The sequence below is a fragment of the Canis lupus genome, chromosome 28 (genome assembly GCF_003254725.2).
Source record: "Canis lupus dingo isolate Sandy chromosome 28, ASM325472v2, whole genome shotgun sequence".
NCBI classification, from domain to species: domain Eukaryota; kingdom Metazoa; phylum Chordata; class Mammalia; order Carnivora; family Canidae; genus Canis; species Canis lupus.
Window position 1 is genome coordinate 1,934,663 of NC_064270.1, and position 27,024 is coordinate 1,961,686.

A 27,024-nucleotide genomic window follows, 5' to 3' on the forward strand; every position below is an offset into this window, starting at 1 on the left:
ATACTATTTTTAATTTTTTGAGGAATCTCCATATTGTTTTTAATGATAGTTGCACCAATTTACATTCCCACCAACAGTGTAGGAGGCTGCTTTCTTCTCACATACTCACCTTGTGTTTTTTAATTTTAGCCATTCTGACAGGTGTGAGGTGATATCTTGCTGTGTTTTTGATTTGCATCTTCCTGATGAGTGATGTTGAGCATCTTCTCATGTGTCTGCTGGCATTCTGAACGTATTCTTTGGGGAAATGTCTGTATGTGTCTTCTGCCCATTTTAAAATCAGATTATTTGGTTTTCTGTGTGTTGAGTTGTATCAGTTCTTTACTTTGGATACCAACCCCTTATCAGCTACAACATTTGCAAATATCTTCACCTATCCAGTAGATTATCTTTTAGTTTTGTGTGTTGTTGTCTTTGCTATGCAGAAGCTTTTCATTTTTGATGTAGTTTTAATAGTTTATTTTGGCTTTTGTTTCCCTTGCCTCAGGAGGCGGATCTAGAAGGATGCTGCTACAACAATGTCAGAGAAATTACTGCCTGTGCTATTCTAGGATTTTCATGGTTTTAGGCCTCACATTTTGAGGTTTTGTGTGTGTGTGTGTGTGTGTGTGTGTGTGTGTATGGTGTAAGAAAGTGGTCCAGCTTCATTCTTTTGCATATAGCTGTCCAATTTCCCCAATACCATTTGTTGAAGAGACTGTTTCTGATGGCATATTCTTCCCTCTTTTGTCAAAGATTAGTTGGCTATATAATTGTGGGTTTATTTCTAGGTTTTCTATTCTGTTCCATTGATCTATGTGTCTATTTTTATGCCAGTGGTATACTGGCTTGAATAATACAGCTTTATAACATAATTTGAAGGCTGGAATTGTGATACCTCTAGTATTGTTTTTCTTTCTCATTGCTTTAGCTATTTGGGGTCTTTTGAGGCTCCAAACAAATTTTAGTATTTTTCTAGTTCTGTGAAAATTGCTGTTGGTATTTTGATAGGCGTTGCCTTAAGTCTGTAGGTTGCTTTGGGTAGTACAGATGTTTTAACAATATTTTTTCTTCCAACCCATAACCATGGACTGTCTTTCCATTTCTTTTTTTTTTTAAGAATTAATTAATTAATTTATTTATTTATTTATTGGAGAGAGAGAATGAGAGAGCACACAAGCAAGGGTAGCAACAGAGGGAGAGGGAGAAGCAGGCTCCCTGCTCATCAGGGAGCCTGATGCAAGGCTTGATCCTAGGACCCTGGGATCATGACACGAGCCAAAGGCTTAACCAACTGAGTCCCCCAGGAGCCTCTGTCTTTCCATTTTTTTGTGTTGTCTTCAATTTCTTTCATCAGTATCTTATAGTTTTCAGAATACAGGGCTTTTACAACTTTAAGTTTATTCCTAGGAATTTTATTATTTTTAGTGTAATTGTAAATGGGACTGTTTTCTTAATTTTTTTCTCCTGCTTCATTATTAGTGAATAAAAATGAAAGAGCTTTTTGTACATTGATTTTGTATCCTGTAACTTTACTGAATTCATTTATCAGTTCTAGTAGTAGTCTCTCAGATTTTCTATATATAGTAGCATTTCATTTGCAAATAGTGAAAGTTTTACTTTTTCATTACTAATTTGGATGCCTTTTCTTTCTTTTTGTTGTCTGATTGCTGTGGCTAGGACTTCCAGACTATGCTGAAGTAAAGTGGTGAAAGTGGGCATGCCTGTCTTGTTCCTGATCTTCAGGGAAAAGCTCTCAGTTTTTCCCCACTGAGTATGATGTTTGCTGTGGGTTTTTCACATATGGCCTTTTTATGCTGAGGTATGTTCCCTCTAGAACTACCTTGTTGAGGGCTTTTTATCATGAATAGATCTTGTACTCTGTCAACATTTTTTCTGCATTTATTGAGATGATCATGTGGGTTTTATCGTTTCTCTTATTGATATGATGTAACATGTTGATTGATTTGTGAATATTAAAACACCCTTATATTCTGGGAACACATCCCACTTGACTGTGATGAATGATTTTTTTATTGTATTGTTGGATTTGGTTTGTTAAATATTCTGTTGAGGAAACTGGCAGTTGATTCTCCTTTTTTTTGTAGTGTCTTGCGATTTAATTTTTAAGAGTTCTTTCTTTCTTTCTTTATTTATTTTATTTTATTTTATTTTTTTATTTATGATAGGCACGCAGTGAGAGAGAGAGAGAGAGAGGCAGAGACACAGGCAGAGGGAGAAGCAGGCTCCATGCACCAGGAGCCCGACGTGGGATTCGATCCCGGGTCTCCAGGATCGCGCCCTGGGCCAAAGGCAGGCGCCAAACCGCTGCGCCACCCAGGGATCCCATAATTTTTAAGAGTTCTTTAATATCTTCCTAGTATATTAGAGATATTAGCTATTTGTCTGTTATATACATCGCAAATATTTTCTTTTGGTTTGCCAATTGTTGTTTGACTTTATGATGGCTTTGACCATGAGAAATGTTTTATTTTTATGCATTCAAATTTATCATTTTTTTTTATTATTACAGATTTCAAGTCATAGTTAGACTCTACTTATACTGAGGCTAAAGAGGAAGTCATTTGTCATGTCACTTGCATGATTTCGGTTTTTGCATTTAGATCTTTAATCCAGTTGGAATTTATTTTTACGTGAAATGATAGTTACGGTTCTACTTTTATCTTATCCCAAATAGCTACTCAGTTGTTTCAGCAGTATTTTTTTTTAAGTCCATTTTTTGGGGTGCCTGGGTAGCCTTTGGTTCAGAGAGTGATCCTGGAGTCCTGGCATTGAGTCCCACATTGAGTCTCAATTGCATTGAGCAGTCCCATGGGGAGCTGCTTCTCTCTCTGCCTATGTCTTTGCCTCTCTCTCTGTGTCTCTCATGAATAAACAGATAAAATCTTTTTTTAAAAAAGGAGTGAAGCAAATGGGTGAGCAAAATTATCATGATGCAGGAGCATTTCTTAGTGGTTTAGCTTTCATTAAACAGTCAGTGTAGGAACTGGACTCCTAGGAGGGTTACAAAGTCTCCTGGTAAGACTTGCCAACCACTTCTGGGAATGATGATGGCATTACTTGAGGCTGCCTTCTGATGTATTTGGGCATTACTTGAGGCCTGCCTTCTGATGTATGTGGGCAATTAGCAGAGTCAAGGGGAGGTTGGATAAACACGGGGAAGGGTTATTTAATGTCATATAGTATCAAAGCTCTAAAGACTTGCAGCTGATTTAAAATTCCAACTCTTGAATCTTTATCAGGCCACCCTAGAGTTAAAGCCTTGACTCACTCTCAAATTCAGAAAAAGAGAGCTCAATGATTAACAGAGGCAGGGAAAGGGCTGTGGGAGAAATGCATCCCTGACAGCCCAAAAAGTGCTGCTTGTTGACATATAAAGTCAGAGTTTAGAATCAGTAAGTAAAGCTGCTTGATTCCCATAACTCATCAGACTCTATTACTCTGTATATGGATCAGCTTTTCTACCAAGGTCAGAGAGCAGAGATCTGTTAGAGGAGCATGTTGTACTTACTGTGGGGTGCCTGGTTTCTGGGTTGTTTTATAGGGAAGCATTTCTGAGTCACCTCATGTGGAGCCTCTGAATTGCCCATTCTTGTAGAAAATCTTTTCTTAGGCACTTTAAATGACTCTTAGAAGAACTATGGCTTACCCACGTTGGAGTTTCTGTAAAATAAAGCAGGGTGGCTAGACTTATTTTCAAGAAAGTAGAGTTAGAAAAATCAGTCCTTACGTTACATATAATACATTTGATGGTCAACCTCAAACATTGATATTTTAGATCTGTAGGTATTTCAGTGCAACATCTGAGAGCTATGCATTATGAAAGCATAAAATGTATTATTCCCCAGTTTTCTCAGCCTGTGATGCTGTAAAGATGTAAAATTAATCCTATGGAACAGAAAAAGCATTACAAGTTATTTAATACCTTTGACTTGAATTCTACCTTTATTGAAAAGGCAAGCAGCTAGTGGTCTACATTATTGTGTGTACCTTTTCTTTTTTAAAGATTTTTATTTATTTATTCATGAGAGACTTCTAGAGAGAGGCAGAGACACAGGCAGAGGGAGAAGCAGGCTCCATGCAGGGAGCCTGATGTGGGACTCGATCCCGGGTCTCAAGCCCCGGGCTGAAGGCGGCGCTAAACCGCTGAGCCACCTGGGCTGCCCTATTGTGTGTACCTTAAGTTAGAAACTGTTATAAAATGGAAGGAGATTTTTGTGATCATCAGTATTTCAAAAACACTTCAGATAAAGGTCACCTAGAATAATGACATTTTAAGAGTTGTAAACCCACCTTGCGGGTAGTAGTTTGTTGAACTAAGGGTTTTACCAGAAAGGAGGAACAATGTCATAAATAAATTTGTGAGTCTTATTAAAAAGAATTTGGTGGCCTGGGTGGTGAAGTCAGTTAAGCATCTAACTCTTGGTTTCAGCTCATGTTGTGATCTCGGGGTCCTGGAATTGGGCCTTGGATCAGTCTCTGTGCTCAGCGCAGTCTGAGATTCTCCCTCTCCCTCTGCCCCTCCTGCTTATGCTCTCTCTCTCAAGTAAACCACCAAATCTTAAAAAAAATTTTGGTGAGCAGGGTGATTGGCAAACTGTATCTTGTAGTTAAGAAATCTAAGTTGAAGACTGTAGAGCTTGACAGTTTTGGGATATAGTTGCACACATTTGCTGCTCATGTTTCATATACTAGTGCAAAATGATAACTGGTAGTAATTTTGAGGCCGTCCATTTGGCCAAACTACCAGATACATAATTAATAAAGTACTATAATAATATTTTAAAAACAACCGCCATTTAAAAAAAATTTTTTTTTCAATTTTTATTTATTTATGATAGTCACGGAGAGAGAGAGGCAGAGACATCGGCAGAGGGAGAAGCAGGCTCCATGCACCAGGAGCCCGACGTGGGATTTGATCCTGGGTCTCCAGGATCGCGCCCTGGGCCAAAGGCAGGCGCCAAACCACTGCACCACCCAGGGATCCTACAACTGCCATTTTTTAAAAAAGCACATAACTTACAGTTAGTAGACTTATTAAAATGGGTCAGAACTATATTATTGGATTTTTAGGTTTGTGGGTTCTCATAAAACAAAATGCACAAGTCCTATTATCAGAACCACAGAGGGCTAGCAATACATACAAAGGAACTAGCTAGCAATACATGCAAATCAACTACCTCTAACCAAATTGGGGGTTTGGTTAGAGATGGTTGGTTACAATTCTAAACTCTAATGCTATAATCACACCATTTGGACCACATAATTACTTAGAAAATCAGCTGGATTTGAGCACTCTTAGTCACAGGTCCAAATTCATTTGCATATGTTAATACTAAGGCTATAGCATTGGTCATTTTATAAATACTGTGCTTCACACTGTAATGTAAAATGTGTATATTTAACACTGCTTGTATAAATTATATAAATGATAGCAAATTTGGATAAATTAAAGCTTTTAAAATTATTATTATTGTTACTTTTCCATTAGTACCTGTAGCTTCAGCAATGACTTTGTAAAACCCTGTCTTAACAATGACCAATTTTGTAGCTTTTAACATTCTGGATTTTCATTTGTTTTTGAGAGAGAGAGAGAGAGAGAGAAAGCACACGCAGGCTAGTGCAGGAAGGGGCAGAGAGGGAGAGAGAGAGGAAAAATCTTTTTTTTTTTTAAATTTTTTATTTATTTATGATAGTCAGAGAGAGAGAGAGAGAGAGAGAGAGAGAGGCAGAGACACAGGCGGAGGGAGAAGCAGGCTCCATGCACCGGGAGCCCGACGTGGGATTCGATCCCGAGTCTCCAGGATCACGCCCTGGGCCAAAGGCAGGCGCCAAACCGCTGCGCCACCCAGGGATCCCGAGAAAAAATCTTAAGCAGACTCCAAGCCAGCATGGAGCTGAGGCAGGGCTGGATCTCTTGATTCTTTCATGACCTGAGCTGACATCAAGAGTTGATTGCTTAACTGACTGAGCTACCCAGGCGCCCCTGGATTTTCAGTTGTAAGGCAGATTTTGGCAGTGGCTTTTCTCTTATTAAATCCTCTAATATTAATGAACAATGAAACATCCATTAAACTATTAGGAAATACTACATATTACATCGGATTGTGTAATGCTGAGAAGTTTATATCTTCAACAAAATTGTTAGACCTGTCCCTGACTTTGAGCAATAGCCACATTATAGTCATAAGTGAAAATAAAGACGAGAATATGCCATTGTTTCCACGATGTGAAAATTAAAATCCTGTAAATCATAAAACACCCCAATTCCTATCATAACTATTTAAAAGATTGTGAACTTACCAAAATGCACATGAAGTAAGTTTTTTGTTTTTTTCTAAAGTAGGCTCCGCATCCGATGTGGGGTATAACTAATGACCCTGAGACCATGAGTCGCATACTGCACTGAGCGAGTCAGCCAGGCACCTCCAAACAAGAATATTACATATTTGATACCATGTCCCTGCAAGATATGTTTCTTCCTTTTTCTGAGGAGGAAGCTAGCAGAGGTTAAATAACTTGCCCTTGGGCACAAAGGAACGAAAAGAAACTGGGATATTTAATTAGAGAAGTAAATTGGTCTGGCACAAGAGGGATTAAAATCTGGATCACGGAGCGCTAGTAGGGAGCGGGGAGAGTCGAAGATATATTCGCAGCGGGGACCAGATCACAAAGGATTTTTGCTTGTCTTATGAGAAGTCTGAGCTTGCATCTGTGGACTCACTGTCGAGCGAATCCGAGTGAAGGATCTTAAGCAGGCCCTGCCTACACACGGAGTCGAAAGCGAGCAAACTGATGGTCAGGCTGCTCCGCCCTTCGCCACTTACTGAGCACCGGCGTGAAGGCCCAGCGGGAGGCAGCAGAGCGCCCCGGCGGGGCCAGCTTTCCGTCCGCCCGCGTGACTCGACGGCGAAGGCCCTAGCCGGGTGGTCCCACCGGCTACCTCGCCGCTCCCCCGAGGCCACTCGGCAGCCACCGCGTCGGGCCCCACGCTCCCTCTAGTGCAACCGTGCGGAGTGCGCCCCGCCAGCGCCCCCTAGCGTCGTCACCCTTCCCGCCAGCTCCCACCTTAGCCCAGCCGCAAGCCGCCTGACGACTCCCTAGCTGGTGGCCGCCTCTTTTTTCCGGCGCCATGCACATCCGGTCACGTGTGAGCCCAGTCACGTGAGAGCCGGTCACGTGCCGCGCCCCGCAGGGCTCCGGACTCGGCGCTCGGCTTCCGCAGACCTGCGGGCCTCGGCGGGTGGGGTCGTGGCTGCCTGCCTCGGAGCCTGCCGGACTGCACGACCGGGATGGTGAGGGCGGCGGGCCGGGCCGGGGCGGGGCCGGGGCCGGGGAGGGCAGGAGCTGGCCGGGCCGGGCCGGGCCGGGCCTTCGCCTCTCCGAAGCTCAGCCTCTCTGGTCTTGCCGCTGCAGATGAACCGGACGACCCCGGACCAGGAGCGGGCGCCGGCGTCCGAGCCCGTGTGGGAGCGACCCTGGTCGGTGGAGGAGATCCGTAGGAGCAGCCAGAGCTGGTCGCTGGCGGCTGATGCGGGCGTGAGAGGCGGGCCCCGGGACCGGGAGGGGAAGGCGGGGCCGCCTGGGGTGGCGCGCGGCCTGCGGGCAGAACAGGAGCCCCAATTCCTTCTCCACCCGATCTATCCCGCTGCCATTTTTTTTAAAAGACTTTATTTATTTATTCGTGAGACACACACACACACACACACAGGCAGAGACACAGGCAGGGACCATGCAGGGAGCCCGATATGGACTCGATCCCGGGACTCCAGGATCACGTCCTGGGCCGAAGGCAGGCGCTAAACAGCTGAGCCACCCAGGGATCCCCTGCCTCTGCTGTTCTTAATAACATAACCCTCTCGCCTTCAAAGACACCGCGGCTGCAGTTCTAGGCCCCCGGGCAGGGGAGGGCGGGTCGTCCTTAGCCGGCTGAGTGCCCCCACTGGGCCTACAGCCCACACGCGGGGTTCTCTTCCTGGTTTGAGTTTTGTAGCAGCGCACCCATATCCATCCTGAGGGAGGCAGATAGGTTTTCTCTGCGCTGCTGGATTGCTAGGTCCCTAGTGAGGCCCTTCCACGTTGAGACCCAGACCGTATGGGGAGGTAGACAAGCCTGTAAATGGATATCCCGGAGTGGGACTTTGAAAGCGGGGGCTAGAAGCCCAGAGCTGTGATTCCAAAGTCCCATATGAATGCCATTTTTTTTTTTAAATAAGAGTAGTGGTTTGTTAGTTTGCCCTTCTTCTGGGATTTCTGAAGAGTGATAACCAAACAGGACTTTCAAATTTCACCAGAAATGAGATAGCAAGTGTCCACCGACTCCTTGGCACTGTTTTGATGAACTTCTTTAATGTTTTTCAGGGCTACTTGGTCCTGGGTATTGTCAAAAGCAGCATCCCTTACATTCCAGCACACATACACTTACACAAAGGTGAAAAGAAATGGGTTCTTCTTTTATTTTTTTTTTATGATAGTCACACACAGAGAGAGAGAGGCAGAGACATAGGCAGAGGGAGAAGCAGGCTCCATGCACCGGGAGCCCGACGTGGGACTCGATCCCGGGTCTCCAGGATCACGCCCTGGGCCAAAGGCAGGCGCCAAACCCCTGCACCACCCAGGGATCCCTATCTTTTGATACATAGGATAGTCTCATGTGATATTGATACCGCTTTATGTTTATTTTTAATATAGCTACTACAGTTTCTACAGGAATTCTCACAGCAGACTATCTCTAGAACCCATGAGATCAAGAAACAAGTGGATGGTCTAATCCGGGAAACTAAAGCAACAGATTGTCGCCTGCATAATGTCTTCAATGATTTCCTTATGCTGTCTAATACCCAGTTCATTGAGAATGTGAGTTATTTCGTTGTATCTGACTTATAAATAATGCTTTTTAGAGAGATAATCTGTTGTGATATTAAGTGCTTCATTATTAGGTACCCTCCTCAATTTTGATGAATGTAGAGGTTCTTGGTAATTGAAGCTTCTTTCTTTAGGATTAATGGCTTTTTTTAATTAGTAAAGTTTATTTTTTCAAGCCTTTAAAAAATATAATGACACAATTTTCTTACTTTCTAGTTTTTCCATCCATTTTTAGTTTTAGTTGTGCTGACTTGGATGGCATTCCAACGAACTTTATTGTGGACATGTTCTGTAAGGAAAGCTGTACACTTCGTCTTGATCCTCTAGGCTCGAGAATGTGGCTGCAGTATTGACTGTGCCCACCATGTTCTGATAAATTATTTTAAAGGCATGTGTGCCTACTTGGAATGATCTTTTTTTTTTCAATATTCTTGATTAATATTTTGTTACGATGGCTGAACCTGTGATATAGAATCAACTCTAAACAGTACTGAGCTTTGACCCATGTGTGATTTTTACCTGTGTATGTATTGACTTTCTTTTTTTTAGTATTTATTTATTTATTATTTATGATAGACATAGAGAGAGAGAGAGAGGCAGAGACACAGGAGGAGGGAGAAGCAGCTCTATGCCAGGAGCCTGACGCAGGACTCGATCCCGGGTCTCCAGGATTGCACCCTGAGCCAAAGGCAGGCGCTAAACCACTGAGCCACCCAGGGATCCCCTGTATTGACTTTCTAAGTGTACTTTTACCACATGGTACTGGCTGGATTGGTACCTGATTGAATTTTCAGGGGTGGGGGGCATCATAAACTATTTTTTCTGAATCACAGTCTTCTTGTCTTATTTATCTTTTATTCAGCCAAGGTTTTTTGCATTTGAGTTTTCCTTGATCTAGTGGGGTTTTGTTCTTTTTGATTTTTTTTTTTATTTCTTTATTTCTGTTCTCTTCTTGAATTCCCTGTTTTCCATCCATCTTTCCATTCCCTTACTCCTTATGCCTCTTCACCTCCCATTCTGCAGCCAGAATCCCCTCTCTTGAAAGGGACTGTTGGCCACTTTCAAGTTTTACTGCTGCTCACACCTCCCTGTAACGGCACATGTTACATAGGCTTCTCATTTGTGGCAGAACATGATGATGTTAAGAGTACAGCTGATGCTTAATAAAACTGTGGAAAAGATCTACATGCTGTTAATACATTTGCAAGTGATTTGGCTTTTTAGTTTTTTTTTCCTTCAAATCCTAGTCTTGGTACTCATATATTACAATGCTGGCTTGAATGATGGTGCCATTTAGTTTCATGATAGATTATTGGAAAGGTATCCAAAGTCATATGGGTTTCTTGGTTTTAGTAATTAACTTCAGAAACAATCCCCAAGTTGAAAAATGTATTATAGACTTAGTGAAACTAAAGAGCAATCAGGACTTTCTGGGGCAAGAGAAATCAGTACCTTTAGTAAAGGCTCAAGAGGGGACTCTGAAGGAGGAGAAATACTAATTAACAGTGGCCTGTGCCTCAGTGTGTCCTCAGAAGGGAACAGAATTCTTAAAGTTTCATGAATCTATTAATTTAGGAAGTTTTGTCCTGAAACATTAAGTGACCTAGAAATGATTTATTTTTTTTTCTAAAGTTTATTTTTTTAGTATCTCTACCCCCAGAGTGGAGCTTGAACTCATGACCCCAAGGTTGAGTTGCATGCACTTCTGACTGAGCCAGCCAGGCACCCCAGAAATGACTTTCATAGCATTTCTCGTGATTGTAATTTCACATTTACTAACATGATTTGATGTGCCAAACTACTAAATCAAGTCCTACATTTTTTTCTAAATATCGTATTCCTTGGGCCCAGCACACTCCTGGTTTGTAGGATCCTAGTGAATATTTGCATGAATAAACAAGAGAACACATAAATGAAAGGGATCAGAGCTGTGTATAATCTGTTAAGAGGTCCTCAGCCTCTGGTCCCTTTTCTCTACCTCATTTCTTTCCTTGTTTCCTCACGTGAAGAAAATATCCTTTGAGGGAAAATACTAAAGATATTTGACAATTCTAGGAATGGCTACCTGATTTTAAAATTATCAAAAAACACATGAAGCTGTGAGGTTAGCCTGGTAAGAGTGAAGGTAGTTAGCATTGGTTATCTGGTGTGTGCTGAGTACTTGAGATACAGAATTCTCATCACTCAAAAGATATATGGGTTTTATGTATTTGCTGAATGGTTTCATAGAGGTCATGTTTGGCTTCTCAGGCATAGTCTGCTGATACCTTATGATGTGGGTTTTTTTGTTTTTGTTAAGATTTTATTTATTTGAGTGAGGTAATTTTTAATGTCAAGCAGGAGAAAAAGTAGGATGTTGGTGCTTTTCAGACTTGAGTGTGAAGCTCAACCTTTTAGGTTAAATGATCTTAGTATTTAAAATCTGAAGTGACCTTGGTAGCTGCCATGCCTGAAAGCCTTAATTTTAAGATTTATTTACTTTTCTGTTCCTGTCTTTGAAAATTACCCTCCAAGTTTCTGATCTTTATAGAATTTTTCTTTAAGATATTATTTATTTGAGAGGGCAAGAACATGAGCAGGGGGGAGGATCAGAGAGAGAGGGAGAAGCAGACACCCCACTGAGCAAGGAGCCTGATACAGGGCTGGATCCTAGTACTCTGAGATCACAACCTGAGCTGAACGCAGATGCTTAACTGAGCCATGCAGGTGCCCCAGAACAATTATTTTTTAAAATTATGGAAGAAGAGGAAGTATCTGAAATTTCAGATAGTAGAGAGTGCCTTTCAGCATTCTGGTATATGTATTCTAAGTCCATTTCTCATGCAGACCTTGGCCTTTAAGCTTTTTCTTTCTTGTTGTAAAGATAACGAACACTTGTTGAAGAGATCAACATAGATAAACAATATTGAGGTGTAAAAATATTAAAGCCACAAAAAATTAACTATAACTCTACCTCCCCAAATTAACTAGGCATTGAACACTTTGCCACATTTCTTTCTAGTCTTTTTTTAACTTTAACTTTTTCTGCATGTATATATTTGCATGCTGTATTTTTCTTAGTAGTAGTTTATTATTTTATAAGTCCTTTAACAATATTTCAATATAAAACTTCTTAATGAAGTCTTTTAACTGTCTAGAAAAGAACGGATAATAACCACAAGTGCTAATATGTACCACTCTGCATTAACAGACTAGTATTTTTCCATATTTGCTTCAAAGCCATCAACTTCCCATTTACTTTAACTCTAAATGTTTTGGGTAAAGGCCTCGTTGTATATCTACATTTTTATTCTTATCTGGAGAGTATATACTTGCATGAATGTGTATGAGTGTTTATATGTGTGGTGTGAGATAGGAATGTTACTTTTTTTTCCTCACATGGTAAGCTTTATTGTAAGTTCTTTTCCTCACTTCTGTATGAAAGTATGTATATATACATTTGTGATTTTGTGAAAATAAAATTAGGTTTACAGGAATTATGGATCATTTTCTTGCATTTGTATTTTATTTTGATTACCTGTATGCCAGTATCCCAATCTTAAATACTGCAAATTTCTAATAAGTCTTACCAGACTATGTTTTCATGTCTTCTTTTTAATAATTAAATAGTTAAAAAGTAAAAGGCATCACGACGAGTTATTGGAGCCAAAGCTCTGTTTTGGAACAGAGATGCCTGCCTGCCTATGCTGTACAGGTCAGTCAGATGCCTGGCCTTCTGGCAAATCTTTGGTGGGCTTGGCTTACCTGCTTTCACATAAATGAGATAATAAAAGTTTATCAACTGTTTGGTAATGAAAAGGACTTCTACCATTTCCATTGCTTACAATGTTAAAGCTCTTGTTACCTAGTAGGTAAGTTCTTCCAGTTGACATATTCAGTACTTGTAGCATTGCCCTGCCAGCATCAAGTATTAGGTTAAACCAAAGGTCTGAAAATGGTATTTTAATTGTTTTTGTAATTCTTTGGTCAACAGTGAGATTGAACTTTTTTTCACATTTCCTAGTCATTTCTATCTTTTTAAATTTAAGTTTAAATTTAAACTTAACTACTGCTTTTTGCTTTTAGTTCTCAACCAATGACCTCAACCATTTTTTGAATAATCATTTCTTCTCTTTTTAAAAATTATGTGTTGAATTTGTATATTACAGTGTATTCCGAATGATATTTTGACCATTTAAAAATGAATTTGCTTCCATATGTAGCGTGTATATGATGAAGAGGTGGAGGAGCCGGTGCTCAAAGCTGAGACAGAAAAAGCAGAACAGGTACTTGCATTAAATTACTCTTCTGTTGAGTGTTGACTTAGAGAAGGAAGGTGGTGGAAGTTTGTAATGTGGCTGGTGGGGGCTTGTGAGCAGGAAGATGGTTACTGGGGGAAATAGGAAAGACTGCTTCTGATAGTCCAAGAATCGAACTCTTTGGTTTGTTTCTGAAATGTAGTATAGTAAGAAATATATAAAGTTTTTGAATTCTGGCTTCAGAGTAGAGTACTGGAGAATTTCTGTAAAAGGCCAGATAGTCAATGTTTTAGGTTTGGTTGCTGGCTACATTGATCTCTGTCTCTTTTTCCTTCTTTTTGCTCTTTCTCCTCCTTCCCTTTATCCCCTTAAAAAATGTAAAAACCATTCTTACCTTGAGGGTTATGCAAAAGCTGGTCACAGACTGGGCTGTAAGTGTGAGTTCTTTGAACTTTCCCTATTCTTTCATGACAGCTTTGATTCCCGCCAGTTGGAAATTACAGTCCGCACACATTTGAGTGCCTCCTGCAGGTCACAGGATGTTAGTACAGAGGACATGAAATGTGCAGTCAGCACTTACTGACTCTACTAAGATTGCAGGGAGCTGGTGACTTAAAGACTTTACCCTCAGGAGCTTATGGTCTTGGTTTGCCAGTAGAGCATAACATGTCAGAACTGCTAATTGTTCTGGAAGTTCAGATGAGAAGAGCTGAGTGATGTAAGCAGGGAACACCTCCAAGGGTAAGATGTTAAGTGAAGAAAGAAGGGCCAGATTTTAAGGCCATTTCAGTGGGAGAGAATGCCAGCCCCTGAGGTTTAATGTTGGGGGATGTGCCTGGTATCTTATAGACTATGTTAGTGGAAGATACTTGTGGCTAGGCAGGAAGAACGGAAAGAGAATGAGAAGTGGGTGCTGGAGGGCTTCATAAGCAAGGCTAAGGAGTCTAGGGGTAGTAGTTTCTATCTTTTTACCCTTCTGTGGCTTCACGTGTTCTAGATGCATAAACATTCTTCCATGTTGTCACATCATGGGGCGAAGCATAGATAAGACATTTTGGACTTACCTTCTGGCAGAAGTTGTACCCTTTTTCTCCCACTCAGGGAAGCACTGGAATATAAGTTTATAATGGGAGGAGCCTTGGCTCAGCTCTAACTTACTGAGAAAATATAAATCACTTGCAAATTTGGTACTTTATCAGTAGCTGTTGCTTAGATGAAACTGTTAGGATATTAGAAACCAGCTCCAGTTCTACCTATTCCCAGCTAAAAAAAAAAAAAAAAAAAAAGTTATTTTTAATGATCCTCAAAAGATTTGCCAGCAGTATATGGTTACACCACATCAGGGTTCAATTTTAAGTGATGAGTGTGAGGTGAACTATTTTTTTCAAAAGCTACTATGTATTTATTATTTATTTCGCAAACATATTTTCATACACCTAGTGCATATTAACTATTTGACTAGAACCAAGCATTCCAGCTTGGAAAAAAGATGCAGCCAGAACAAAAAATCCACATTAGAAAGACATCCATACTTAAGGTAAAAGTATAAGACACTCATAGGGCTTTTCCTTTGACCCTCACAATAGCACTGTGTGATTTAGTTCTTTATATAATTATGTATTGGCTTCTAGAATATTTCTGAAGAGGGGAAATGACACTACGTTTTTTTTTCAATATTTCTCACAACTGATGACACAGTTGAATGAGTGAGGGGACTGTCATTGAGAGCTGCTGTTGTAGGAAATGGAGGCCTGTGGAGTATTTTCAGCAGGTTGGTGATAAGTACAGACTTGGGGGGCATTGTTCTAAGATGATGTACAGGATAAGTCATAATGGAACTGACCCTCTCTTGGTTTGAAACAAATGTATAAAATACCCATAATTACTAGGCTTTTGTTTTTGTATTTTAACTAATTGAAAAATGACATCTCTGGCTGGAGTATTTCTTCTAAGTCTTAACTTCTGAAATTGTCCAAGGACCCATTAACCAAGGTTTAGTGGTATCCAGTCATGATGAACTTGAAAGTCTAAGCCCTTCATTCTTCCAGTGGCAGGGAAGTGAAGTGCTGCTTGAGGGCTTGTGATTGTGGACAGGGGATTTTTACATAGGTTATCTGGCTGAACCATTATACCATAATTGTACTTTTGTTTTCTATAAATGGTGAACTGGGAACTCTGGGACCTTAGGTAGTTTGATCCACATCTGGAATGTGACCAACCTGAAGTTCAAAACTTACTCCAAAGTCTGTTGAGCAGTCAGCAGAATCTGACTTTTGTTAACATTTTTAATTGATTTCTTTTTGTTTTATTAGGGTGGTATCAATACTTTGGACATCCATACTGAATGTCATTTTCTCTGTAGGAGAAGACCCGGGAACAGAAAGAAGTAGATCTGATTCCTAAAGTTCAGGAGGCTGTGAACTATGGTTTACAAGTACTAGACAGTGCATTTGAGCAACTAGATATAAAAGCAGGAAACTCAGACTCCGAAGAAGAAGATGCCAATGAACGAGTGGAACTGATCCTTGAACCAAAGGTAAAGACAGTTCATATATTTATTGTTAGACTTGTTGTGTTTGGGGTACTTTACTTGGGCACAAAATTAGTAAGACATGGGCTTTACTTTTAGAAAGTGAGCATGGCACTTAACAATCTCATATTGACTCTGTTGGAAAGACTTGCTTTACCTGAACATTGGTAGAAGGCAGCACACCAAGGTAGGTAGGGGAGCACAAAGGTACAGGGCATGGTTCCTACTCTCACAGCGCTTATTACAGCATTACTAGCTGGTGGGAGAGAGGAGAAGTTCATATGAGTCCCCATCATAAGTGCTCTGAGAGAGAACTGACTTTTACCCAGGGCAATGAGGGTACAGATGTGACTTGAATTGGGTTCCGAAGTATGAGGAGGCTTGTGTGAGAGAGATTGTTGGGAACCTGAAGTTCTGTAGTTTATGTTAAGGGAGACTGCAGAAGTGTTGAAAGAATTTAAAAAAAAAAAAAAGTGTTGAAAGACATTTGGGTTGATTTCAGGTTTTGGCTGGGATGAGTAAGGCTGTTAGGAGTGTTCATGAATTAGACTATAAGCCTCAGAAGTAGTTATTGCTTTACTATTACTTTCTCTCAGATCTGCAGAGGAGACGTTTGGGGCAGCACAGCCACGCAGAAGTAAGCAACAAAAGGTTGCTGTATTGATTTTGAGAAAGAGTCCTTGTGACACGCAAGTGCTTTTTATGAATTGAAACATGCCACAGAGCTGAGCTCTTCTGGTCATTCGTTTTGCTGCACACTTCTTCCAGTTTGACCTTCCAGTGTTGTACCATGTTGGGGCTCCTCCTTTTGCACTGGTACACTTGTTAGCCTGCCTTCCCCCGTAGGGATTTGCAGTCGGCAGTGGATCCCAGGCAAGTATATTGCCTGGCCCACACTTGTTAGTTGGAGGTCCTACACTGCTTTCTCTTCTACTGGAGGATGTGGGAATACTTTCTAAATCCTGATTAGCCCCATTCACTCTTTCTTTTGTTTGCACTGAATTGGTTGCTTTGTATCTTTTTTTTTTTTTTTTAAGTTAAACAAGTAAGTTTATGTAATCTCTACACTCAACATCGAACTCAAATTCACAACCTTGAGATCAAGAGTTGCACATTCTACTGACTAAACCTGCCAGGCATCTGGGTTGCTGTGGTCTTTAACTTTTTATTTTCTTCCTTTCTTTCTTTCTTTCTTTCTTTCTTTCTTTCTTTCTTTCTTTCTTTCTTTCTTTCTTTCTTTCTTTCTTTCTTCTTTCTTTTTTTTAAGATTTTGTTCTTTTATTTGAGAGAGAGAGCAAGCAGAGTAAACAAGAACATGAGTAGGGAAGGGAGGGGCAGAGAGAGATGAGGAATCAGACTCCCTGCTGAGCAGGGAGCCCAGTGCCCTGGCTCAAGCCTGGGACGATGGGATCATGACCTGAGCTGACAGCAGATAGATAGATGCTTAACCGGCTGAACCACCCAGGCACCCTTGTGGTGTCTTTAACCTTTACATTAACCTTCTCAAATTCTCTCTTGTGTTAAGCATCAGAATTATTTTCTCCTGCACCTCTAGGGTCTTTCCAATACAGAAAAGAGATTATGGCCAAACATCCTACCTTGCAAAGGACAAATCTGCTTTTACTGTGGATATAGGAAGTTGTCCTGGGGTGGAGTGCTTTCTTGAACTTAAATTTTTAATACATGTGTGTTGAGTGGGACTCAGAAGTAGAGGACTGGGATGGAAGGATGTCCAGTAGGTATTCTCTTATATATGGTGTCCTTTTTTCCATTTTGTTATTTTATAATCTTAGTCTTATTTTACCAACTTCATTTTTCTAAATTATCCAGTGGGTGCTGCTGGGGGATATTATTATTTTCTTCTATGGGTCATTTTTTTCTCCCAGACAAGTTCTCATCAGTCTTTTGGATGTGTATCTTTGGTTCATTATGTTGACTATAGATACTTCCATCATTGCCCTCTGTTTCTTCTCATCTAGCCCTTGCTTTGGGTGCCCTGCCCAGCCTTCTCATTGCTCCAATGCAGTGTGAGGGAATCCCCTGTTGGTTCCCTCCTGTTCTCACACCCGAACCTGGACACACCCACCTGCCTCCCAGAGTCCTACAAAACCATTTGAGTTATTTCCTCAGTGTGTTTCTTTCAAAATTTTAGAACTATTATTGATGATTCTCAAAGTAGATTCTCAGCTTGAGCAGCTGATTTTTGCTTACCAGTGCTGCTTTTTGGGGAGGAAGGCAGGGCTAGGACTCATCAAAGCTAGCCAGAACTTCAGTTTCTTACCTTGGCCCTCCTTTTGAACATGTTACTGTGAAGTTGTGATCCTTATTTGGTTACTTCTGGTAAACTTTGTGCATGCCTTTGCCATTTTTAGTATATGTAGGCATATACATGGGAAGGAAGATTGGGAAGGAAGATTGTGTGATTTAGTTTTTCTTTGCTATTTTTTACATAGGATTTGACTTTTTAAAAAGTCAGTGATTTTATTATTATTATTTTTTTGTACTTTGAATCCTGCTGTGTTTGTTAGTGTCCACTCTCATTATGTAACTTGTTTGGGGTAGTCAGATGGAACAAGATGTCAAATGGAAAACTTATTTTTCAGCTTGAATATTTAATAATGGCTGTTATCTTTCATTATTTACAGGATCTATACATTGATCGTCCTTTACCTTATTTAATTGGGTCAAAGCTATTCATGGAGCAGGAAGATGTAGGTCTCGGAGAGCTGTCTAGTGAAGGTATTCTTTTGTGCCAAATATTTTTGTTACTTTTAATGTTTATATCTTTTTATTTTTAAATAAATTCAAACTTTACCTTAATGTTATCAGAGTGGTACAAAGAAAGAACTCCTCTATACCCTTTGCTCTGGTTTACTGGTTGTTAATATTCTATCACATTTGTTTGATTTTTTTTCTCCCTGTATACACATATTTTTTTTCTGAATCTGTTTGAGAGAAGCAGACATGCCTTATTACTCCAAAATATTTGTTTGTGTTTTCTAAGATCAAGGACAGTCTCATATGTAGCTACAATATGTTATCAAAGTAAGGAAATTATACTGGACGTAATTCTATTAGCTAATCCTCTGTCATATTTCAGATTTTGCCAGTTGTCCCAGTTATGTCCTTTATAGGTTCTTTTTCCCTCTGGTCTAGGCTCCAGTTCGGGATTACTCACTACATTTAGTTGTCAAATCTCTGGTCTTCTTTTAGTCTGATATAATTTCTCAGGCTTTCTTTGCGTTTCACAGCTTTAACATTTTTGAAGAGTATAGGCCAGTTTTTTCCCTTGGTAATTAACTTTTTTTGTAGTTAGTAAGTATCTTGTGGGGAGATCCTATAAGGCTATGTAAATCTTGTATTCCTCACTATAGTGAAGATACTTTTAGTTCTAATTAATGTATATAGATAATTTTATCAAAATCTCTGTGATGCTGGTATATGGTGGTTTGTGATTTTGAGAAGGAACTAAGGATGTTTTATTATGAATGTTGGCAATAATGCTTTATTTTTCTTCTAACCAGAGGGGTCAGTAGGCAGTGACCGTGGCAGTATTGCAGACAGTGAAGAGAATGAAGAAGGGGTAAGAGCTGTTTGTATCTCCAGGTCGTGGTGGGCAGGAACCTGAGGGTGTATTTAACAGACTAAGTAAATATTTGTGAATTAGCACTATCTTTTTACACATTTTTTTTTTTAAAGATTTTATTTATCCATTCATGAGAGACACACACAGAGAGAAAGAGAGACGCAGAGATATAGGCAGAGGGAGAAGCAGACTCTATGCAGGGAGCCTGATGTGGGACCCGATCCTGGGTCTCCAGGATCAGACCCTGGGCTGAAGGCGGCACTAAACCTCTGAGCCACCTGGGCTGCCCTTTTCACAAATTTTTTAACAGTGTTACTAGTCATAGTCTTAGTTTTTTTTTCCTTTTTTTTTTTTAAGGTATTATTTATTTATTCAGGAGAGACACAGAGAAAGAGGCAAAGACATAAGCAGAGGGAGAGAAACGGGCTCCCCAAGAGGAGCCCGATTTGGGACTCGATCCCAGGACCCAGGGATCATGCCCTGAGCCAAAGGCAGACACACTCAACCACTGAGCCACCCGGGCGTTCCAGCCTGAGGTTTTTTTCCTGTGGGATTGAGTTTTCTTTTTGTCTTATGTACAAAAACAAGGAAAACTGCTTTAATCCCTTTTACGCTTCCCCGATCTCCTACCTTCCCACCAAGACTTCCTCTTACCAATATATTCTGAGGGGAGCAGCTTAGATGTTTTGGTAGAGTCTGCCTGCAATTCAGTCTTTGAGTAAGTTCTGTCTTAGAATAATTTGGGGGAAAAAGTCCATACTAAGAGAGTGGAGTTCAAGATGTAAAATCACACAAACCAACTTTTGATAATTAAATGTGCAACTCTTAACTTTAAATTCAGAAGTTAGCAATGATAGTGCAGATAGGTATGAGCAAATTATTAGAGTTGTCTAAATTAACCACAAAAATTACATGTTAGCATGAACAACTTTTGGTGATACTGCCAACTGTCCACCTTATCTGCATCTTGACACTCCAGGTAACCAGTAGTCAATACAAAGAGTCTGAGTATAGATGTGCCCCAAGAGACTTAGACCTGAAATCATTTTTGTGCTTGTGAGTAAATCCTGTTTTAACAACAAAGCCTTTTTTTCCCCTAAAGGAGTCGGATGAAGATTTTGCTAATCATAGTGACAATGATCAAAACCGGGTGAGTCTTATGTACTAAAGTGACTTTGCTTTTAAATTTTAATTGAAGTATAGCATATATACTAAATATATGCAAAAATTACTTTTGAGAGGTGCTGGCCTGGGGGATGAGTGAAATAGATAAAGTGGATTGCACTAAGTAACATAGAATTGTTGAATTAGTATATTGTATACCTGAAACTAGTATAACACTGTATGTTAGTTATATTGGAATTAAGAAAATAAAAGTTATATAAAAATTATTTTAGAATGACTTATGAGAAAATAAGGATTTACTCATTTTTATAGCTAATTTTCCTTCAATCATTACATGTTTTTAAGTTAACTGACTTGGTTTTTTGTATGTTTGTTTTTCCAGTTTTGCTTTATATTTTATCTTAATTTTTCTTAGAAAACAAAGAAGTGAAAAACAAAATTGGGAAACAGAGCATCTAAATGAAGGCCTTGTTACTCAAGCTGAACTATTTCACATAAATCCCCCTCCCCTATTTTAAAATTTGAGACAATATAGCAGTAGGGTTAACTGACAGAGAGGTTCGCTCAAAAGGTACAAATCTAATTCTACTGTCTTAGTATAGCAGTCTTAATTTTTGTATACCTTTCTAAGGATGTATTCTTTTCCTAATATACATAGTATATTTTCTGCTCTTTTATGTTAACAGATTATTTTAAAAATTATTTTGAATCGTGTTAGTAATACACTTTGGGCACTCTGTATTTTAAGCATAGTGATACAATGATACTTTCATAGTCTCTAAATTTATATGGGAAATAGTTTATTTCCAGAATTTTGTTTTTGAGATAATGCTGCATTTAATATTTCCATGCACAAAACTCCTTTGCTTATGTGAGCTATTTCTTTAGGAATGAGATGGTGTAGAGTTAGAGCAAAGGCTCTTGATATTATGGTCTCATTACAGATCATGCCTGATGATATTCTTATAATCTTATTGGCATTAGAATTATGATTTTTGCTACCATAATATATACAGTGGTATATTGAGATAGTCCCATTTTGCATTTCAGTTTCCTAATTGGGAAATCTTTTTTTCACAAAAATTTTCAACTGCCAAATGAAGGATTTAAGTACTTTGTGGTTGGTCCTTGTATTTTCCCAGTTGTATTCACAGAGGCAATTTAATAATCAGTCTTTAGAGGATATATATTTCTATGGAACTTACTAGTAAGATTAATAAATTCAGACTTTTAAATCATACAATACAGTGATTAAAAGCATTGGCCTAACCATTTATTTGTATTGTTAAAGAGCCTCAGGGTTCTAAAGATTAAAGTAGCTAATAAAGTGCTTTTAGCATAGTGCCTCGCATGGTTTATATAAATGATATCTACCAGTAGCCCCTTTTATAAAAATTAGAATTTCATAGATAAAGCTTAGTTTGAGTCCTCCACCCCTCATTATCCCACACTCTTTCAGAGGTAATTGGTGTTGTGATCTGGGAGTGTAAGTACTTTTTTTTGCCTTTTTATTTTTTTATTTTTTTATTTATTTATGATAGTCACAGAGAGAGAGAGAGAGAGAGGCAGAGACACAGGCAGAGGGAGAAGCAGGCTCCATGCACCGGGAGCCCGATGTGGGATTCGATCCGGGGTCTCCAGGATCGCGCCCTGGGCCAAAGGCAGGCGCCAAACCGCTGCGCCACCCAGGGATCCCTTTTTTTTGCTTTTTCAAATATCTTTGTGTCCCTAGAAATGAAGTAGGTGTTTGGGTGGGGGTAGGCAAGGTATCATACTGGGTTTCTCATTCAGCATTTTTTTCACTTGATACCTTGGACAGCCTCTGCAATTGTTATAGCTTATTCCTTTTAATTATTAGTATTATCAAGATAAGGCTGTACTTATTTATCATTTTTCCAGTGATGGACGTCTTACATAAATCAGTGTCTGCTATTCTGTGCATAGTACTTGCACTGGAAGGAAATCTTGTATGTTATTTGTTCTAGCACATTTATTGCTTTAGGACTTTCCCTGCATCACCATCGTCATCCTCCCTGTTTGACAAGCTATCTCCATTTTGCCTAAAGTCTAAGTGGCAGTATCACTTTTTCAGCTTGTTGACCTTACTTCCTAGTTCTAATCTCAAGGTTTATATTCTTAGCCTACTGCACAAATGAGTGATGAAGAAGAGGATGATGATGGTTGTGACATTTTTGCTGATTCTGAGAAGGAGGAGGAAGATATTGAGGACACTGAAGAAAATACTAGACCTGTAAGAAAGACTACAGTGACTCTCTTGACAAAGTTTTAGAAATGGCACCAAGAACTCATTACTTTGATTGTCATTTATATTTGTAACCATCTCATTTTGCATCATATTTGTACATTTACACTTTTGAAAGTAATGGTTGAGCATCACTAGTTGCCTTACAAATACCACTTTCTCTTGTTCCAGTCAGAGCATTCAAAATCTATTCATTTCCAAAGTTTTAAGACTTTAATATTCCTCTCCTTTTCCCACACTCAGTGCCTCATGGTGGTTTTCTTATTTGGATTTTTCAGGATTAAAGTGAAGTATTTTTTTTTTTTTTTAAAGTGAAGTATTTAAACAAAATAAGCAAATAAGGAACTTATTCCCTTCTCCCTATGAAGGGAGTCCTGTTTCTCAAGTGGTCTGTATATAGGGTGCATATGTTTAAGTTCATTTAGTTAAATTTTTAATCAGTTCAGTTCTTTACCTTTGGTTACGTAATTTTGTCGGGTATCAAAAGTAAACTGTGCCAGTTTGTCATAAAAAAAGTGATACTTTTGATCTTTTCTGCTCATAGAAAAAAAGTAGACCTACATCATTTGCTGATGAGCTGGCAGCTCGAATCAAAGGGGAAGCTACAAGCCAGGTGGAAGAGGAGCGAACAAGTAAGCATTGAGATGAATTAACAGGGTTGGGGGGAAGTGCAGGACCCTCTGCTGGGCTTCACTGAGAGCATATTTCCCTGTTAATTTCACTAAGGCATTGAGAGGCTTTTTTTTTTTTTTTTTTGGTTTATAGACTCTTTATTAATTGAATATTGTGGAACCCCCAAGAAAAATTCACATCTGTATAATAGTTTATACGCAGTTTCAGAGGATTCCCCAGAGAATCACAGGCCTCAGATTAGAAATCTCTTGATTAATATTTACTCCTATATTGTGACTAAACACAAATGTATTGTATAGTATATTCTAGTGATTTAACAGGATGGAATAATTCTTTCAGTTTGAGTGAGGTACTGAGTGAAGTACTAAGGTAGGGCTGAGACCCAAAGTTGAATGTCTTGCTCTTAGCTTAGAAGCCTCAAGGATGACAGTCATAAGGGTAAAAATGAAAAGTCAGTATATAAATACTGTGTAACATAGACTGTGTATGGTGAAAAATTGTAAAATACTCTTCAAGCCTTGTCCCCAGGAGAAGCAAAACCTTGGAAGACATTGAAGGAGAAGAAGGAAAGGAGAACTCCCTCAGATGGTAGGCCTTTCCCCTCAATTCTGTTATTTTAAGATGCTCTTGGTTCAGGAGTAGCATTTTCGTAATTCACAGAACTCCACTTTAAACGCTGACAAATGGGGTCTGTCTCTATTCTTATTTCCAAAGCATTTAAAAATGGAATGCTGAGATGCTGGGAGAAGAGTTGGGTGTGCAATCACAATGCTGTAAAGATTTGAATTATTAAGTTTTATAAGTGATCATTTGTAGAATTCTCTAGAGGTATACAAACTAGGGACTCTAGCATTTATTTTCAATAAAGAATATATCAGACCCTTTCATATTTAACAGTATCATCCATTATATTCCTACTTGTGACTGTGTCAATTTCCAGATCTTTTTCAGTCTGTTCTTCCTTCCCCCAAATTCTTGATGGGATAGGTCTTAAAGGTAATTGAGAAGAAACAAATCTAGATGAGAGGGATCGCCTAGAAAATCCACCTTGCTTCAGACATACACAGAGTTAATGGTGGGATCCCAGAGAGCCTTTTAAGGGATTCAGTGGACAGTTTAATGAATTTTATTTGAAATTCCTCAGACTGTCGGCACTCAAGTATTCCTTATATATAGTTAGATACTCTCCATGCCGGTCTTGGATATGTTGTAAAGGCTAACTCTAGAAATTTGATTTTTAAGCTCCTCTTTAACTCTCCCTACAAAACATTCCCTTTCTGTTTGTTAGATGAAGAGGACAACTTATTTGCACCCCCCAAGCTGACAGATGAAGATTTCTCCCCATTTGGCTCTCGAGGTGGCTTGTTCAGTGGAGGAAAAGGACTTTTTGATGATGAGGATGAGGAGGTGAGTTCTGTGGTAGTTAGTGAAACTCTCTATAGTTGTGTCATGGGCCCACAGTTAGTAGGGAAAAATGGCTTCTTACTTGCAAGTTGCTTCTACTTTCTCATATTTTGGGAGATTTTGAAGTAAGAATCACAAAATGAGAAAATACTGTATCCTGATGCCCTTTGTTAGGTGGAGAGAGGATGTGAGTAATTTACAGTGAATAATTTGGTCAGGCAGTCATTTCTTACCTTACCTGTTGTCTTCTTCCATGTTGGTATTTAATAGACCTAAACTATTTAAGGGTCTGGTTTTGCCATAGTTTTCACTTTGGAACTAACTTTTTGGCAGAAAAATAAATCTGTATTTTTAAACTTATAAGGTACTTTTTTTAGAAATTATCAAATGCAGCTACATTTTCCTCTGCTTTTTTGAAATGTCATGTCCTGTACTTTATTACAAGCAGAGTGACCTCTTCACAGAAGCCCCTCAAGATCGGGAAGCCCAAACCTCAGTTACTGCAGGTAAGTTTGAGACTGACTCCTCTTGTTCCTGAACACATTTCCGAAACTGTTTACTTCTCAGTAGGAGATGGAAGCCCTAACGTTGTCTCCACACACCTTGCTTTTTTGTTAGGCAGGAAGCTGTTTAGCTCACCTTGATCTAGTTAAGAGCAGCTCATTTTTCACTCATTTTTCACTCATTCACGGCTTGGAAAAGGCAAAAGTACCATTGTAAACCTACATCTCAGCTTTGTCGCTTTCTTAGGTTATAGGAACAGGAATAGTACTCTGTAGCTGTGTTGAGAATATTTTAATTTAATCATGTTTAATTCAAAGAAACACTTGTAGAATTCTGCATTTAAATTGGAGGTCAGTAATTCCATAGTCTGGTGTGTGTGCATCAGAATCATATGTGGAGTACACACAAAAAAGAAAAAAAAAATCTTAACAAATTATATTCCATGAGGTGTCTGGTAGCTCTTGAGAATTGGGGATTAGTTATTTGAAGTGAGTGGTGTCCATGAGCCATCAGTTATCAGAACTCGGCTTGCAGTGATATTGGCTGGCTTGCTGCCCTGCTGTCTCCACTCTCTTGCTTTTTGGTAGTAGCGGATGCTGGTTTCCCTCCTTAACTATGACTCTTCATTTTTGTTGTCATCGATAATCTCACTTTTTTTTTTGCTCTTCTTTACTACTTGTTTGTTCTCCAATTGGAATACATAGAGCCAGAACTGTTACGGAGCCCTGCTTGCTCTGCCTCTGGTTTTACTTTTGTGCTTTACCCCTTCCTTGGCCTCTTCAGTCAACCCCACTGTTGTTTGACCAGACCCAGAGTCATCGGCCATCGGAACTGCAGCTTAGATTATATTAGTACCAAGAAAAAACTGCTATGGGTAGAGAAGACTGAGTTAAAGCTAAGGCGTTTTAAAATGGCTCTTTTAGGAAAAATATGTTGCTTTTTAAAAAAAAACCTTATTTGTTGATTTGAGAGAGAGAAAGCACAAGCAGTGGGAGGAGGAAGAAGGAGAGGGAGGAGCAGGATTCCTGCTGAGCAGGAAGCCTAGTGTGGGACTGGATCCCAGGACCTGGGGATCATAACCTGAGCTGAAGATGGATGCTTGACTGACTGAGCCACCCAGGCGCCCTGGAAAAATTAGTTTTAAAAGGTTTCCAAGTAGCTCTGTATTGTGTTATACATATTTCAGTAAGGTCATTTTTTTCTGATATGGTTATTCTTTCTCATTTTTAGTGTCTTCATCCTCCAAACCTGGAAAGAAAATCCCAGCAGGAGCTGTTTCTTTGTTTTTAGGTATCATGACTTAGGGTTTGTTTTTTAAAGACCAAATAAGTACTGTTTTGTCATTTTTTTCAGTTGTCATCTAAGTGCTGGCTGGAGAGTAGGAGGAGCTTCAAAGGGCAAGAATAGCTCATTTACTGCTGTTAACTCATATTCTCTTAGAAATCAATGGCTGTGGACTTCTTTGTCTTCCTTCCTTCCTTCCTTATGGGATGTTCTATAGCAGTGAAGGATGGAGATTATTGGGTCCTGTTAATGTGTTCTGTGGATGAACTGAAACTAAATGTTCTTGGTGGGTGGTCCTTTTTTTTTTTTTTTTTGTTCTGTAGAGTCAGGAAACCTACCCACACTGGCGCACAGCTGTGATTGTCCTGTCTGTCCACCCACAGGGGACACTGATGTGTTTGGCACCACCTCTGTTCCATCATTGAAGGAGCCCCAGAAGCCCAAGGAGCCCCAGAAGCCTGAGCAGCCCACTCTAGGGAAAAGCTCTTACCCTCCAGCACCCTCTGGCCTCTTTGATGATGATGATGATGATGATGATGATGACTTTTTTGCGGCATCTTGCAGCAAACCTTCCAAAACAGGTACCTATTTC

The 27,024-nt window shown here is 39.6% G+C and overlaps 2 protein-coding genes across 22 annotated transcripts in view; one reads left to right on the forward strand and one right to left on the reverse strand.

Annotated features, from left to right (window-relative positions):
* Window positions 1–7,205, reverse strand: part of NCOA4 (nuclear receptor coactivator 4) — a 66,262-nt gene extending 59,057 nt beyond the window's left edge. For 2 of the 5 annotated variants that reach the window (XM_049103362.1, XM_025466383.3), the window contains exons 1-3: window positions 6,828–6,985; window positions 6,304–6,426; window positions 3,512–3,663 (exon numbers count right to left, since the gene is read on the reverse strand). In XM_049103362.1, the coding sequence (XP_048959319.1) occupies window positions 3,512–3,590 (79 nt within the window). In that variant the 5' untranslated portion in view covers window positions 3,591–3,663; window positions 6,304–6,426; window positions 6,828–6,985. Of the gene's footprint in view, window positions 1–3,511; window positions 3,664–6,303; window positions 7,001–7,068 lie in introns of those variants that run through there. The other 3 variants (XM_049103361.1, XM_025466384.3, XM_049103360.1) reach the window with 2 other exon arrangements.
* Window positions 7,162–27,024, forward strand: part of LOC112671991 (WASH complex subunit 2) — a 55,562-nt gene continuing 35,699 nt past the window's right edge. For 9 of the 17 annotated variants that reach the window (XM_035707887.2, XM_035707891.2, XM_035707895.2 and 6 more), the window contains exons 1-15: window positions 7,162–7,295; window positions 7,417–7,539; window positions 8,692–8,856; window positions 13,068–13,130; window positions 15,466–15,639; window positions 18,279–18,372; window positions 19,158–19,216; window positions 20,322–20,369; window positions 22,485–22,595; window positions 23,152–23,239; window positions 23,757–23,828; window positions 24,529–24,647; window positions 25,090–25,150; window positions 26,379–26,438; window positions 26,816–27,013. In XM_035707887.2, coding sequence (XP_035563780.1) covers window positions 7,293–7,295; window positions 7,417–7,539; window positions 8,692–8,856; window positions 13,068–13,130; window positions 15,466–15,639; window positions 18,279–18,372; window positions 19,158–19,216; window positions 20,322–20,369; window positions 22,485–22,595; window positions 23,152–23,239; window positions 23,757–23,828; window positions 24,529–24,647; window positions 25,090–25,150; window positions 26,379–26,438; window positions 26,816–27,013 — 1,438 coding nt within the window. In that variant the 5' untranslated portion in view covers window positions 7,162–7,292. The remainder of the gene's footprint in view (window positions 7,296–7,416; window positions 7,540–8,691; window positions 8,857–13,067; window positions 13,131–15,465; window positions 15,640–18,278; window positions 18,373–19,157; window positions 19,217–20,321; window positions 20,370–22,484; window positions 22,596–23,151; window positions 23,240–23,756; window positions 23,829–24,528; window positions 24,648–25,089; window positions 25,151–26,378; window positions 26,439–26,815; window positions 27,014–27,024) is intronic. The other 8 variants (XM_035707888.2, XM_025466361.3, XM_025466372.3 and 5 more) reach the window with 4 other exon arrangements.